We start from the raw sequence: 16,699 nt of genomic DNA, 5'->3' as shown, positions 1-16,699 counted from the left end.
TGACTTGCTCACATTTAGTACAATGCTGTAAAAATGGCAATAGGACATTATAGTGTGAATGAGGTGTAAATATGTCAACAATAGTGAGACAAGAGTGGAAAACTACATGTAATAATTTGATTACTGCTTATTCTGAGTATGACTTTATGTGACTTAAGATCATCAGAAAATGTAGGTTACTTGGCAGTGTCTTAATTGGGTTAATATTGCTGTGTTTTTAGTTACTGTAAACTGTCAAATCACTGACAAATCAACTGACTAGAAGAATATGACGGGGCACGGAGGAGTGGAGAGGTTAAAGTCTCTGAGCAGTTATCCTTTAATGCAATGAAGGATCTGTGATTGTGGTAACTAGCGTTTCCTCTGGTATTTGTTGCTTAGTCCCATTACTTTAAAGGTTGTGCTGGCAATCTTCTCATAGAACAGAAACATGAGAGCAGCGGTCAGCACCGTCTGCAACAGCTTGGCTTCCAGACCTTTAAACAGGCCCAACATGCCATACTTTCTGCAAAACATGAAAAACACAAAATTATTTGTCCATATGAAAAATGTAGAGGTCTTCTTAACATTTATTCATGTACATGATATGTAAACTATGTACTGTACAAATATGTTTTGTGATGCAGTTAATGCTGACCAACCATATACTGGATTGAAAGTTATCATTCAGTGAAAATTTAATTTGAATAAAATCTTTCCTGCAATGAATGTTTTACATTACTCGCAAATGAATGAATGAATGAATGACTTAGAGTTTCACTGTTTCACATATTCTGATTCACATTAAATACTTCAGTATTACATCATAGATTTTTTCTGGGGGCTAAAAACTAGTTACAAAATTTTGCTATGAAGAAATTCCAGGTTTATTTGCAAAGCTAATGAAAGATGAGTCGATGTACAGTACTGTGCAAAAGGTTTAGTTACAATGAATTAATGAATAGCTTCTACATATATATTATAGATAAATATAAATTTGCAAACTGTGTGGCCACTTTCCACGTATAAATCTGTAATACCAAAAACCTGGTTGTATTTAACCTTGTTTTCATAATCATTTTATTTTTAAGTGATCACCAGCAACAGCCTTTGCTTTGTTGTGAGTCAGATAGCACAGCTATAAAGGAATAAAAAAAGTTTTTTTGGGGTGGAAAATGAGGCTTGTAATTTCATAACTGATTAAACTCTTAAGGATTTTTTTTTGTTGTTGTCTGAAATGTCACAACCCCATTCTCAGAAATGTTTGGGCACGAAATCTTTCCTGACCCATTGATGAAGGAATTCAATAAGATGTTTAAAAATTGTAGGATGCCCAGCAGTTCTGCACAGTACTGCATAGGTATTTAGACGTGGTTACTCACTTCACTCTGTTGACCAGAAGACACTTAACAGTCCTTACGCTGGACATTAGCTTCGACTTGCCCAGAGACTCGTTATACTGACCAAACTGTAGCAATAAAAAGCAGGAAAAACATGTCATATTATTTTAGGGAAGGAAACTCTAATGTTGCACATCTCTAAATAGGGGAATTGTACCTACCCTCAGGATGGATTGTATAGTCTGCAGTGGGTATGTGACAATGGTGGCAATCGTTTTGGCAATGGCGCCAATCACAAAGACTTCCAGAGACGTCAGCTTTGAGGAAAAAAAGAATCCCATAAGCTTTTTTCTCTGCGACAAATGTAGAGGTTTTTTTAAAACAGAATTTTACTGGGGCAGCATCATTGTTGACCAGGTAGTTACTGCACTGTATCTAACTAGACTGCTTAGTGAGTTAAAAATTCTAAACAAAGTGCACAACCACTCAAGTGTTATTTCTCCTTCTTGGTTTCTTCTATCCAGATAAAGTCCCACACTGTATCACATCAGGAGAATGGTATCCATGGTACCACATTCTCCCCTTATTATTTTTATTAATCAGTTACTGTATTTCATTTTTAGGTTGTGTAACAACAAAAAAATAAGTATGTATAATGTTGGTAGCTGTGGGCGCCACTGCTCCATTTTCAGCACACCCTCTGTTCCCAACACTCTCTTCTTGTGTCTTGTGCTCATTCACCTCTTGGTGAAGCTCACTACTCAGATGCCTCTTCAGGCCTTCATAAATCATAAACTGGACAGCAGGGTTCAGAACCAGAAGCAGGGATGGGAAGGTCCCATTCCACAGTGCTCCCACACCCTCATCTCGGATGATCTGCACAAACGCATCTGCAGAAACAGGACAATAATTTACTGTTCAGAGAAAAAAGACATCACAAAGAACCACCTGTGAGTATGGTACTAACTGCAGCTCCTGTTGTGTGTCTCTATGTAAGATAAGTAAAGTATATACATATGCATGAAATTATGTTTTACCAAGAATCCCAGAGTAGTTGGTAGGACGTATGTCTGCACTGCGAAACCTAGATCCCTGAAGCTTCAACCGTGTGTTGACGACCCACAAAGGAGTGGTGATGAGAACGTTTACAACCCCTAAGATCAGTAAAACGGCAAAAGGGAGCTGTGGTTAAAGATTTGCATCAACATTAATAGTAACTCATTAAGACCTAAACACTAAAACACAACTTCACTAAGTGTTGAATAGAGCAGTTAAACATGAAGCTATAGACCCCTTGCAGTCACGTGACCCGGCCCCTTCCCAGCCACTTCCCATCGGCATGTTGACGGTCATGCACAGTGCTTCCAGGATTATTTACACGAGAAACAACGTACATACTGCGAAGTGTGGGACAAGCTTAGAGATGAACCCATTATGTCTGAACCTGCTAGTGGAGGAAACAAATATATCAGGCACCTTTCTGGTGCTGAATTATGGCGGTACAAGGCGAAAGTTGCCATTTGGGCGCTTGTACACAGCAGTGGGTGTGTTGTTTTCTTTGTTGATTGCACCTGGAGCAACACTGTTATTGCCACACATGTTAAGTACACTCAGGACTTAATAAGTTAATTCAGGATTGCAGACTTACATATTTGTAATAGTACTTAGTGATAAAGTTCATCATTAAATTTATTGCTGTGAGACTGTGGACCAAAACTCAGCTGAGTCTCACTTTTCTTTTGTGGTCACGCTGTGGCTTCCGCAACAAAATGAGTAACATTCTCATGATGCTTTTTTTTTTTTTTTTTTTTTTTTAACTGTTTTTAACCCTACCCTTAGTGATAATGTTCGGCATTAACTTTACTGAATTTTGTGTACGCTGCTGTGGGATTGTGGAGCAAAAGCCAGCGCTCTGTGTTCACCGGAATCCTGTTGAAGCTCACATTCTTCTTTTGTCCACATCTGGTGTGACAGTGAACTGCACAGCAAGTCTATGGCATGGTGTATTAGTGGAAAAATGGCAAAAAAAACAGAGGAAAGACGAGTTGAGATGGCTTGCTTACACAGCAAACTGTATTGTGACTGGCAAAACATGACCTTCAGCTATGCATGGCACCCCTGCTCATGACCTGTGATGTCATGTGCAAAGCCTGTATCGAGCTTGCAGACAGCAAGACACTGTCCAGTCTTCTCCACACAAGACGGCACCTAGTGTCGTCACGTTGAAAGGATGTATTATCATTCACATGGCAAAGGAATGTCATACATATAAGGAATACGACCATTCCCGTAAGCGTAAGCACCTACATTAAGCACGATTACCTTATGCTGCGTTTACACATAGGCAGGACATGTTACAAATGTCATATTTGCGTTATTCTTGGCATGTGACTTAATGCATCTGAATAGGTATCTTAATAGTGCATGTTGGTGCGTTATATTCGTGATTTTCATGGAGCATGTTTCTGGCTGTTAAAAAAATCTTCCACAAATGTCATGCACCACCCTCATTTCACCTCATGTCATGAGAGGTCACAACTGAGCGTGTTGATACATCTTGATTAGTGGTGATCCTTAATAGAGTGTGACAGCATTCTTCTCTGACATGCACACAATTAAACCCTATTACACTGCATTTGGTTTCATTGCTGCAGTATGCTGAAGAAGGACAGTGATGCCAAGTCGGCTAAAAGTTTCGTTCCAATGTTCATCAGCGCGTTCCTGCAGGTGTTCCACCTGCTGCATGTGCCTGATGTTTGGGAAAATGAGTGAGACGAGAGCCATGTGGATCCACACATCTGGCTCTCTCTGGCTTCTCCGCCTCTCTGCACCACTCCATGGCACAGAGCCCAACTAAGCATGCAATCACAAAGTTCTTCTGCTGTGGATTTTGATGAGCAAACTGGAGTGATCTGAATTGTTCAGCAGCTGATGGTAGGATGAATATTGATGTGTGTGTGTATGTGTGTGTGTGGAGACAATTCGCCTCATTTACAACGTGACAGAACGTAATGATGCGCTGTTACGTGCAATAGCGCGGAACAGCACACAACAGCACGGAACATTATTCTTGACTGTGTGTAATGGTTCTTCATAATTCGCCAGCAACATGTGCCATTAATCGTAATGTGTGGTAACAGGTTGCAGCATTTCCTGAGGACACCTGACGCCTCTGCCCCGAATCATCACATTCGTGATCAGCGGCCAAGAATGTATACTTTGTGGCATTCGTGACTTGTCATCGTTATGTGTAAACGCAGCATTAACCTTTAACTCTAGTCTGATATGACATACTGAAAATACCTGAAGTGGCTTATCAAGCTGACTAGGAAAATGACGAGTTTGGTATCTAAGATGGACCAGTGTAACAAGAACTGTGGTTAATGACATGGTTACTGCATAGTTCTAAAAGTGGGCCTGACCTGAAAGCGATGGCGAAAGGGAGTGGGAGGGTGAGTTGACAAATGGAGCAGAGATGGCCTGATTTTGTGAAGGATATTGATGGATTTCGTAACATTTAATGTGAAGAAATGAGGTCTAATGGCGATCGGTGGAAATTTTGTAATCCAAGATTGCATTGGGCCGGAAGTGGTAATGGCTGATGCGGTTCCACGCCAATGCTACAACTCTTACGCAAAAGCTCTGCTTCTGATATGTACTGCAAGATCATTTCACTCCACTGGAAACAACTGATTTTAGTGATTTGCATGGTGCTACAGTATATTAAAACAGGAAGCTTTAGCTGTGATGGCAGCTTAAAAAGTCAGCTTTTTGTCACACTGCAGTTCAATTCCTCTTTGTAAAGAATATCAAACATATTATTCATGATTGCCTGATAAGGCTGAGTGATGCACTTAAATAATACATCTCTTACTGTCTTTTTTCATTGGTAAAGATAAAACATTTGTTCTTGTCGCTACGGCAAGCAGTAAATTTTTTAACTTTTGGTGCTAAGTGCTGTCATGGTGCACAGTTATTGTGCTCTGAGCCTGTGGTGGATTAATTTTACCATCTCTCACTGAAAACAATCCAGTTTAAAATCTGCCGCTATCATCTAACCCACTGCCTATGACTCGATAAATAACCACTTTAACAAATATTACAAAATGTTGCATTTGTTTGCTGGTGGTTCAAAAAGAGGACTCCATCTTTACCTCTGAAAATGAACAGAATTTGCACCCAACTACTGCAGAACTGTTCACCAGTTTCAAATGAAATGGAATGCAAGGACAAGTGTTTTTTTTTCTGGGTGAAAGACTCCTCCATGTTTGGTTGAGAGTCTTTCACTACATGCAAAGCAGTGTGAAAAATGTGACATAACTCTACTGGCTGTTTGTGTCTCACCTGCAACAATGCCTATAACTAAGTCAGAGCTGGGTGATGACTGCTGTCCCCTCCGCCAGCTTGCCTTCAGGCTGTGAAAGCAGTAAAAGTAGACAAAGTTGGAGCAGCACAGGCTGTAGATGACCAGAATCCAACCTCTGTATGGAGCCAGACTGCAAGGAAGACAGAAAGTAGAGAAAAACATGTTAAGACATGTTTGTTCATGGAATGGAACCTCCCTACCTAGATGACCTAATTAAACCCTATGTACCAGCCCGGGCTTTGCGTTCTCAGGGTGCAGGACTACTTAGTGTCCTTAGGGTGAATAAAAAGTCTGCGGGGTCACAGAGCTTTCCATTATCGTGCCCCTGTTCTGTGGAATGATCTCCCTGTGTCAATAAAACAGTCAGATTCTGTAAAGACTTTCAAGTCCAGACTTAAGACACACTTATTTTCCCTTTTGTATGGCTAGCATAGTGCTACAGTATTCTGTTTTTTTTTTTTTCTTTTCTCTCTATTAGAGGTGTGGTTCCATCCAGAGATGGGTGTGGTATCTGTTCCTGAAACCCTCCTGTCCTGTGCACCAGCAACATTGTGTCTGTAGCATGGCCTAAGCAGATGCTCACCCCTCTGAGTCTGGTCTGCTTGAAGTTTCATCCTACAATTAAGAAACGCCTGAGGGATTTTTTTCCTTAGCACTGCTGCCAACGTGCTTGCTCTGGGGGGGGGGCTTACACCTCATGCCTTCGCATGACTTATGTTGTGATTTGGCACTATAAAATACATAGAATTGTCATTCAAGCCATATCTGAATGTACCAGTAATCTAAGCACCCAAAACATTTGATTGGCACATCTGATGGTGATATTCACTTTTGTTCATGGGGGATTAATAAAGTATGTAGTATCGCATCATACCGTATGTGACACATCTGTATACAGCTAAAATTACCCTGGGCCTTGTTTTAAAGTCTCTTCGAGCTAACATCATCATAGCCTAGTCAATGGGGTGCAATGACCTTAGCCATAGTGTCAAACCCACACTACCCAAAGGCAACTAGACAGATTCTGTCCTTGCAAGAGTATAAAAATATTAAATGATTACGAGTGCAATGGCAAGAATATCTGTACGATTTGAAAGAATGTTCCATCTTTCAACTCATGAAAATCTTCTTTCCATGGTTCACTATTTGTTTCTACGACACCAGAATAAATCCTTGTCATTTAATACTTTACTTAAAATTAGACAGGTGAATAATTACTTGCATCTGCTTTCCTCAGTCTAGCAAAAACTTGCGATAGGAACTTGTCCAATTCTTCATCTGACAGTAGGGCTGGGCGATATGACTTAAAATTCATATCATGATATAAATGAAATCCCTTCATGGTAATGGTATATATTGCAATATAAAATTAAGCGCAGAAGTTATAATGGAAGTGTTTCTGAATGGGTCATATAGTCCCTTTGCAAAGATAAATTGATTCAAATAAACAAAAAAAAATAACAACAAAAAATTAAAACAGATATAATTAATTCTGAGCACCTGATTCTTTGACTTGTTAGACTTGTATTTTTATGCATTGCAATAATCTCATTTCACCATCCCTGCTTCTGTCCAGCAGGAGGCAGTGTTAGTCTGTCTGCTTTTGGTGGCGTTTTGTCCAGAAAGCCCTCAGAGACGCCACCACGTGGGTTGATGATCCTGATTGGCTTATGTCATGCGGTTCCACCAATGATAGAGCAGAAGGTGTGTGTGTTTTTTTCCCTCTGCTCTCCTTCCCTGAGATGGAGCTCTCAGCGCAGTTGAATGAGGAAATGTGAGACTGTTAACTGCAAATACGAGCACCAAATATGTTCATAAAATTCACACACACACAAAAAAACCACACTGCTGAATTTATCAATCATAATTCACGTTACAGTAGACCTATTAACATAATTTAAAAACTCATATAAAGCTTGAAGCATGCACTTTTAAAATGCATTGAAACAGAGACAGAGCCTGGTGAATTTAATGGGACATTTGCTTAACTCGGTCATGTGACTTTTACATGACCGAATTCACTCAGGAGACTCCAGAGAGTTAAAACAGCTTGTAACTGTACACTCTTACAAGGAGAAGTTTTAATCTGCCGAGGTGGAGATGGAACCTGTGACCAAAGCACTGACTGCAGCCTTTTCCAGCTCTTCAGAGTCACTGAGAACAATGCATTCTAAACTTCTAATCACTTGATGGCCTACTGCAGGGGTCTTCAAATCCAGTTCTCGATGGCCAGTCTCCTGCACCTTTCAGATGTGTCCCTGGACAAACACACCTGAATCAAATGGCTGAATTGCCTCCTCAGTATGCAGTCAAGTTCTCCAGAGTGCTGATAATGACCTCATTAATTGAGTCAGGTGTGTTGAAGCAGATGCACGTCTAAAAGTTGGAGGACATCAGCCCTCGAGGACTGGAGTTGAAGACCCCTGGCCTACTGGATTTAGCTTCCTTGTATGATGGTCAGTTTTATGAAAAGGTGGCATACCTGCCAACATTTGAATTTACCAATGTGGGACACCCACGTGTGGCTGCGAGCACCACGGGCACGAAGTGTAACTAGGGGGGTCTGGGGACATGTCTGGACCACACAAATGCAGGACTAATGGGTGTCCCGCACACACTCCTGTGGGACACGGGACATGTGGGGTAAATACCGGGACTGTCCCGCCAAATGCGGGATGGTTGGCAGCGCTGTGGTAGTGAAGTTCTTCGTTAGAGTGAAACACATGTAAACAAAATGAACTGTAAAAGTAACCAAATTGCATAAAAAATTCTATAAGTCATACAGTGCACTATTTTTCTATACAATGGGACAAATTTCTTTCACTACAGCAGACATAATATTTTAAATTCAAAACACTACCATTTTTCCCCAGTTATTGATGGGGCCCCTTCAGTACCTACTGAAGGGGTCCCATGTTCTGATTTATGACTGAGCTCAAGGACAAGACAGTCACACGACACACATTCCAGCAGTTTCATTTTCAAATGTGGTCTTTACTGCGGTTGGTGGGAGCTGCTCTGACCTTATAAAGGTTCAATGTTCAACGTAAAGAAATACAGTGTGAATGCCACTAAATAACAGGCCATAATCTCATTTGTGGGTCATATCCAGCCACAGGACCACCAGTTTCAGACCTTTGATCTTAACCTTAAAATGCTTTGGGGAAAGAGATCATTGGTGTATGAGTTTACTTACAGTCCTTCCTCTTTGACAATTTCAGCCAAAATGGCCGGAGTTGATCTGGACTTCCTCTTCTCATCCACTGAACACAATACAAATAAGTTGTTTTAAGATGGACATTGCATTTCTGTTATTAATACAGGTAATACTACATTATTACAACATCTTACCTTGAAGCCTTAATCTGGCAGTATCAAGAGGATAGAACACAGTCATCGCAGTCACACTTCCCTAAAGCATAATACTAATGATCAGTATTTAAGAAGTACTCCACTTTGACCTTTTCCTTATGAGAGAAATTTTTACACCAAAACCATTGAATGTACAGCAATTTAAACTATATACAGTATTGTCCAGGCAAAAATATAAAAGCACGTATCATCTGGGCCAACACTTGATCAACTTATTTTAAGATAAAGCAGTGTGTTAAAAACAAACAAAAAAACAAAACAAAAGAAACAAAAAAACAAGATATGATAGATACAGCAAACATGCACCTAGCGATATTTGACTGGATCTCCTTGCTGATTGGCTAGTTCAAATGATGTCATCATAGAGGGTATTTCAACATGGCAGCGCCCTCGGCATTGAGTGTTGGTGCTAATTTTTCATCTTTAAATGCCGTTTTGGGTGCCATAAAGTCATTTGAATCGGAACAGAAAATCACCTACTGCTGGAGGGATTCTCAGATGCTAAAAGCAGCTCGAAAACGTGGCATAGCCGTGCCCAAAATTATTTCCACCATGTGGTGAAAATTATTTACACTGTGCCAGAAATTATTTCCACAGCCGCGTCCAAAATTATTGCCACCGGTGCTTATCACCATGTGGTGGAAATAGCTAGAGAGATTCTCAGACGCTAAAAGCAGCTCAAAAATGTGGCACAGCTGTGCCCGAAATTATTTCCACCGCTGCGCCCAAAATTATTTCCACCGGCACTTTTCGCCACACGGTGGAAATAATTTCGGGCACGGTGGAATAATTTTTGCAGTCTTGGTAATTTTCTGTGTAGGGTGGGGATGATAAACAAAACCTGCAAATTCAAGACGGAATAAAAACGAAAATACAGAAGTCCAAGTCGGCACGTGTGTTTATCCTGTTTTTTCTCTGTCAGTGTCATGTCTGCAAAACCTTCGATCAGTCCACCCCTGAAAATAATGAATGGTAAAATATGCCAATTTTCAATCATGAAAATCACCAATATCGAGCTACTATCATGAATGTGAAATAAGGAGATCTTAAACTCCGATCGCCTTTAAGTTCCCGCCCGATCGCAGCCATTCTGTTCCGTCATGAATAAATTTAGACGGCTGGCAAAACAGCGCAACCTGACATTTTGCCGGTGCCGCGTACGGCGAGATATCGTCCAGTTCAACTGTTTCTGGGTCCAAAGACCTGCAAGTTTACAATTAAAGATGTCTGTATGATCCTTTTAAGGATCTACAGTTTAAGTCTAGTTTGTGTTTATAGTGTGCGCAAACCTCCGTCCCTCCCTTCTCTGCGTTTCTAAGGTAAGAACACTTAATAAAACTTTCATATATTTTATTATGCACAGGTAAAATATACATGTCTGTTTGTTAATAAAAAAATTTTTTTTTTCATAATTTAGAGTGATTTGGGGATGTTTTACAAGGCAGGAATGGAAGTTATTTTAGTTATTTTGAATGGGGGAAATTTGTTTGAAATATGAGCAGATTGGCTTACGAGCTTGGTCACGGAACAAATTAAACTTGTAATTCAAGGTTCCACTGTATTACTAAAATGCAATTTTTTATGCTTTTCATCACGTTAATAAGAGACTGCATCCATGAGACCCTGAAAACTTGCTAAAACAAATATTACCAATGATCCATGTCTGCTACTTTTAACCTGCGTGGAATTTAATAAATGCAAACCGAATTTCAGACATCTTATATATATATATATATATATATATATATATATATATATATATATATATATATATATATAAAACAACAAAGAGGACAAAGTGTTGTAAAGGACAATAAACAGGACGTTAAAGTGCAAACTTCACTTTCCCCCAAACAACATGAACAGGAAGCGATCGCAGCTCACAGCAACTCCCATTGAAAATAACGGAGAAATGACCTGAGCTTCTGGCATTTTCACATAAAACAAACGCAATAACGTCTAAAAACCCAGTTAATATATCCAGGAGAGTTTTAGGCACAAGATACAAAGAGTATTATTTTGCGATGTTAATGTTGTTGTCCGTGTGCAACAGTTTAAGTGCAGCCTGATCAGAGCGTCTCAGCGCAGTTCTCATTTGACAGCGCGCCTTTTTTGGTTGGACCCGGAAGTTGAAAATCACATGATACGCTACATCACACTTAACAACCGGATATCGTTAGGTGCGTGTTTAGGTAGTATAAATTAGTTTTCTGCTTGTTTGGGGTTATTTGTTGATTTTATTGTTGCCGAATTAAAGAGACTGTTATCAATTCACAATTTAATAATCTTGTCTTTTATTTAATTTATCGTTGGTACTAGCACAACTAAAATCAAACAGCATGTTTTTAAATGGAGTTTTGCAGGAATTCTCAAGATTCATGTTGCGCACATACCACGCTGCTGACGGACTAAAAATAAAAACCAGTGTCATTGCAAATGCGCTGGATCATTTAAAACTATTTTAAATTCAGTCAAAGTGAGTCAAACTTACCATAGCTCCTGACACAGCGTGAACTAAACTCTCATAGGAGAAAACCTCGCCCAACCTGAAGGTGTCAGACTTCATTCTGAGCGGCGATAACAACGGTCATAAATAATAATATTTGATCATAAGGCTAAATTATTTTCAGTGAATTTTCATCGTGATGTTACAATGACTGTTTTACTCTCTTTCAGTTTGTTTCTGAAATTTGATTCCTTGCTTCCTTCTAGCCTGGGTTGCCAGGTCTCAAAAGAGAATCCAACATCCACGTCTGTAAATACAAGCCAATGAGGTAACGCAACAACCTGATTTGCTCAATATGTCTATTTTTAATGTATTATTTTTCCAGCGTTTCTGTGGGGACAGACCGGGTATGTACAGCATGTTCTTGCAGCAGTTTTAGCATGCATGGAACAATTGAATAGCATCTAATTGATTGATACATAGAACTATTTGGTTATTGGAAACCTTTTGGTTATTGAAGTTTCCTGCAAAGTTCGATTGCATTATTTTGACTTGGGATTGCAGACCTGGCATTGCTGAGAGCAGTGAAGCATTTTGTTGGTATCTGCTCATGTGCAATATACATGCATTCACATTCACTACACAGCAGTTGTGACTCACTCTGTGCGTGAGATCAATCCTCAGATTATTTCTGCCACTCGTGTTTTACCTTATTTTAGGTGAGTTTGCCCATGACATCCAACCATCATTGTAATAGAAACCTCATTCACTGTTAATCTCTGCTTGTACAGTGATGGGGAGCAGTGGTGGACAAACATCGACCAAAAAAAAAAAAAAGGCGTGAAGGCACGTATAATGCGTAAACCTGGCAACAGTGCTTCACCGTTGTAGTTGTAATGTTTAAGGCGGAGACACTATTATTGTGGAGAGCACAACAGGAAATAGTGTTTGTAAACTGAAGGCGGAAGTAATTTGCATCCGCAATAGGAGCTATGGGTAATGTAGTTTTCACATGGTGCTGCCACAAATTCAGGTTTAGCTTATCAGTAAAGATAAAGAAACGCTGTAGGTCTTCAGTAACGACCGGTCTTTTGCAAACATAGATTCCATTAAGATTGATGTTTGACATGAAAAGCGAAAAAGGTCTCGTTTTCTCTTAACTTTGCCTCGTCTGCAAAACAAACACCAGCGGGCTGCAGGTGGGAGAAGAGAAACGAAATTACAGAGAAGGCAATTTTCAGCAAAATTCACATCACATACACAAAGAAAAGGAAAACACTGGACACGTGTTCAATTTCTATCAGCCATTTGTTTAATGTTATGATGGATGACACACCCTATCATCCATTATGAAGGCAGTCACTACTATTTTATGGCAGTATTATAGAATTCAAACATACAGATTAACTGAAATTATTTCTCTCATAAAGAAACGGGCCAGATGTGTGTATGAGTTTTTTGTCTGGCAACATGTTTATCTGCATTTGGATCCTAGCAGAAGTTCAACATTCAGCAACATGGACAGCACTCGATCTACAAAATCCCCCCTTTATAAAAACATGGACAGTGCCACTCTGCAAATGCACTTCTGTTTACTAATGTGAAATCAATCAATTTTTTTTTTTATATAGCGCCAAATCACAACGAACAGTTGTCCCAAGGCGCTTTATATTGTAAGGCAAGGCCATACAATAATTATGTAAAATCCCAACGGTCAAAACGACCCCCTGTGAGCAAGCACTTGGCTACAGTGGGAAGGAAAAACTCCCTTTTAACAGGAAGAAACCTCCAGCAGAACCAGGCTCAGGGGAGAGAACCAGGAAAAAGACATGCTGTGGAGGGGAGCAGAGATCGATCACTAATGATTAAATGCAGAGTGGTACATACAGAGCAAAAAGAGAAAGAAAGAAAGTGCATCATGGGAACCCCCCAGCAGTCTACGTCTATAGCAGCATAACTAAGGGATGGTTCAGGGTCACCTGATCCAGCCCTAACTATAAGCTTTAGCAAAAAGGAAAGTTTTAAGCCTAATCTTAAAAGTAGAGAGGGTGTCTGTCTCCCTGATCTGAATTGGGAGCTGGTTCCACAGGAGAGGAGCCTGAAAGCTGAAGGCTCTGCCTCCCATTCTACTCTTACAAACCCTAGGAACTACAAGTAAGCCTGCAGTCTGAGAGCGAAGTGCTCTATTGGGGTGATATGGTACTACGAGGTCCCTAAGATAAGATGGGACCTGATTATTCAAAACCTTATAAGTAAGAAGAAGAATTTTAAATTCTATTCTAGAATTAACAGGAAGCCAATGAAGAGAGGCCAATATGGGTGAGATATGCTCTCTCCTTCTAGTCCCCGTTAGTACTCTAGCTGCAGCATTTTGAATTAACTGAAGGCTTTTTAGGGAACTTTTAGGACAACCTGATAATAATGAGTTACAATAGTCCAGCCTAGAGGAAATAAATGCATGAATTAGTTTTTCAGCATCACTCTGAGACAAGACCTTTCTAATTTTAGAGATATTGCGTAAATGCAAAAAAGCAGTCCTACATATTTGTTTAATATGCGCTTTGAATGACATATCCTGATCAAAAATGACTCCAAGATTTCTCACAGTATTACTAGAGGTCAGGGTAATGCCATCCAGAGTAAGGATCTGGTTAGACACCATGTTTCTAAGATTTGTGGGGCCAAGTACAATAACTTCAGTTTTATCTGAGTTTAAAAGCAGGAAATTAGAGGTCATCCATGTCTTTATGTCTGTAAGACAATCCTGCAGTTTAGCTAATTGGTGTGTGTCCTCTGGCTTCATGGATAGATAAAGCTGGGTATCATCTGCGTAACAATGAAAATTTAAGCAATACCGTCTAATAATACTGCCTAAGGGAAGCATGTATAAAGTGAATAAAATTGGTCCTAGCACAGAACCTTGTGGAACTCCATAATTAACCTTAGTCTGTGAAGAAGATTCCCCATTTACATTAACAAACTGTAATCTATTAGACAAATATGATTCAAACCACCGCAGCGCAGTGCCTTTAATACCTATGGCATGCTCTAATCTCTGTAATAAAATTTTATGGTCACAATGTGACAGTACTCAATAGATTTCATTGTTAATTTTAGTGTTTGTGCAAGCCACGTTATAGGCAATGAACTACGTGCTGTATACATGAAAGGCTAATAGTCTGGAGGTTTGTGTTCCAACCACCTCAGTAGATTATTTCTCAATAATATCAAGTATTATGGAGGAATTCATCAGTGAAATAACCTGCTTTTATTTTGTTAAAACACACATGCATTAAACTGTAGACAGCTGAGCCTTCAATATGATTAAAGACCAGTGTTGTATGCAAAAGATGGCTAGGGGTGGTGGCCAAGTGGTTAATGCGCTTGGTTTCAGTGCAGAAGGTTCCGGGTTCAAATCCCACCCCTGCCACATTTCCCCATGTAATGTGGAGTTGCGTCAGGAAGGGCATCCGGCGTAAAACCTGTGCCCATTCAACATGCAGATCCGACCCCAAGTGCAAACAAGGGAGCAGCCGAAGGGACTTACTTTTTTGTATGCAAAAGATAATTTCCAAAGTGGGCAAATTCTTTATAAACAATTATAGCATGGACACATAGTCAAAAGAAAGTTGTATTCATTTATTTTTAGTTTTTCACATATAAAATGTAATAATTTAAAATGCAGTTTCAAACTGAAACACAAGGCATGGCAAATCAATGACAGTGTTGCTCTTGAATATTAAAAAGTAAGTCTTGAAGAAAGCAATAATGCATTTGTTGAGAAAGTATCTATGAAAGCTCAAAACTGGTAGTTTTCCACATCATGTTTGGGGACATGAGATGACACCTCACCAACCACCATATTAGTGAACTGCCTTGGGTCCTGGACAACAACCACCCAGGCAGACAACAATCTACCCCGACTTCCCAAATTTAGTCTTCTATCTGCCATTTGGTACTTTAATTAGTTTCCCATAATCCCCCTGGCGTTGAGTTTCAACATCTCACAGTGCATGTAAACAATGGCTAGCAAGGATGGGGATGGCGTTGATCCAGCAAGTTCACTATTGATTATGATGATGACATGTTCTCCAAAGTTGAGAAGGTTATCTAAAGGAGGTGTAGCACCTGTGATGGACTTCTGCTGTGCCCGATGTTTTCTTGTCCACACTTCACGAGGTGTGTTTACATTGTGCCCTGAACCGGAACTCTGCTGAAAACGACCTCTCGCGTGAGTTACGGACCGCGAGACAGCGTGAGATTCACAACTGTGAAACAGCGAATAGCCAGGTGGAAAGCAGGCAAACATTTGGCCTCTTCCAGTTGCTGATGTCCTTCACACTGAGGAACCTGTACAGTGGATCATTCAGAGATATCCAAAATGCCATAACATCACAATGCAAGTGAGAAACCTCATGTTTGTCTCCCCAAATAACGGTTTCTTTGACACAAAGTCATTTGAGTGGCACACAAGGATCCTCCAAACAGATGTTGTACCAATTACATTCAGTTGTTGCCTTAGGTCACTGGTTTGCATACACATCTCACAACCAAACACTAAGACAGGTAGCACCGGGACCCCAAAGAATTGAACCTTTCTTCTCTTCAAAAGATGACTGCATCGCCAAATACCTCTGTATAGGGATCTCATGACTCCATAAGCTCTTCGCAGGTGTCTCTCAATCTCAAAGGCTGAAGTTGCAGACATGAATTTTACTACAGAGATGAAGTGAATCTGTCAACAATCTGACACTGTACCAAAACAGAGATCCTGTTCTCACAAAGTCCAAGGCATCAATATAAAAGCCTGGATTTTAGTTTTAATTCAGGACCGTCACAAACCCACTCGGACTCTTAATTTGAGCTTCGCAAGTGCTGCTTCCACGGCATCTATTCATTGAAAACACTGAAAACATCACAGCATCATGTACGAAATCCTTGCCAACCAAGGTACTGGTTTACGCAACCCTACCTTACACCTAGTCTCTAAATATTGAACAACAAAAGAGCCAGAACACAAACCTACCGAATGCCAGAATTCACTGGAAAAAGGTCAGAGGCTCTGCCCAGCATGTGTGTGTAGACAAGCTATGAAGCGCAAACTTGTTAAGTCCTTTCAGTTGCTCACTTGTTTGCACTCGGGGTTGCCCAGGAAAATCTGAGGTGGATCTGCATGTTGAATTGGCTCAAGTTTAA

General features: G+C 40.1%; 1 protein-coding gene and 1 long non-coding RNA gene across 3 annotated transcripts in view; one reads left to right on the top strand and one right to left on the bottom strand.

Moving 5' to 3' along the window:
* Nucleotides 1–287: 287 nt before the first annotated feature.
* On the bottom strand, nucleotides 288–11,757 carry slc25a17 (solute carrier family 25 member 17). 2 transcript variants are annotated; one of them, XM_034191044.1, is made up of 9 exons: nucleotides 11,549–11,756; nucleotides 9,037–9,097; nucleotides 8,882–8,948; nucleotides 5,664–5,815; nucleotides 2,357–2,473; nucleotides 2,061–2,209; nucleotides 1,541–1,636; nucleotides 1,362–1,447; nucleotides 288–505 (listed from the first exon to the last, which is right to left on the bottom strand). In XM_034191044.1, exons 1-9 carry the CDS (start codon nucleotides 11,621–11,623, stop codon nucleotides 352–354), a joined length of 957 nt encoding a protein of 318 aa, XP_034046935.1. In that variant the 5' UTR covers nucleotides 11,624–11,756; the 3' UTR covers nucleotides 288–351. The 2 variants fall into 2 exon arrangements, with proteins under 2 accessions (XP_034046935.1, XP_034046936.1); XM_034191045.1 differs by lacking the exon at nucleotides 2,357–2,473 and having other exon boundaries at nucleotides 11,549–11,757.
* Nucleotides 11,758–14,963: 3,206 nt separating this feature from the next.
* LOC117528186 overlaps nucleotides 14,964–16,699 on the top strand; it is a 20,666-nt gene continuing 18,930 nt past the window's right edge. The window contains exon 1 of the long non-coding RNA XR_004565692.1: nucleotides 14,964–15,249. This is a non-coding gene — a long non-coding RNA (uncharacterized LOC117528186). The remainder of the gene's footprint in view (nucleotides 15,250–16,699) is intronic.

This window comes from Thalassophryne amazonica, chromosome 16 (assembly GCF_902500255.1).
Source record: "Thalassophryne amazonica chromosome 16, fThaAma1.1, whole genome shotgun sequence".
NCBI classification, from domain to species: domain Eukaryota; kingdom Metazoa; phylum Chordata; class Actinopteri; order Batrachoidiformes; family Batrachoididae; genus Thalassophryne; species Thalassophryne amazonica.
The sequence above is the reverse complement of the archived record's forward strand: the minus strand, read 5'-3'. Positions and strand labels throughout refer to the sequence as shown.

Excerpts from the sequence above, each read along its gene's own strand:
- slc25a17 (XM_034191044.1), bottom strand. The coding sequence starts at position 11,623 with ATGAAGTCTGACACCTTCAGGTTGGGCGAGGTTTTCTCCTATGAGAGT. Across the intron at positions 5,816-8,881 it reads ATTGTCAAAGAGGAAGGACT|TCTGGCTCCATACAGAGGTT; the intron begins GTAAGTAAACTC and ends TCTTCCTTGCAG. Across the intron at positions 506-1,361 it reads CTTCTGGTCAACAGAGTGAA|AAAGTATGGCATGTTGGGCC; the intron begins GTGAGTAACCAC and ends CATGTTTTGCAG.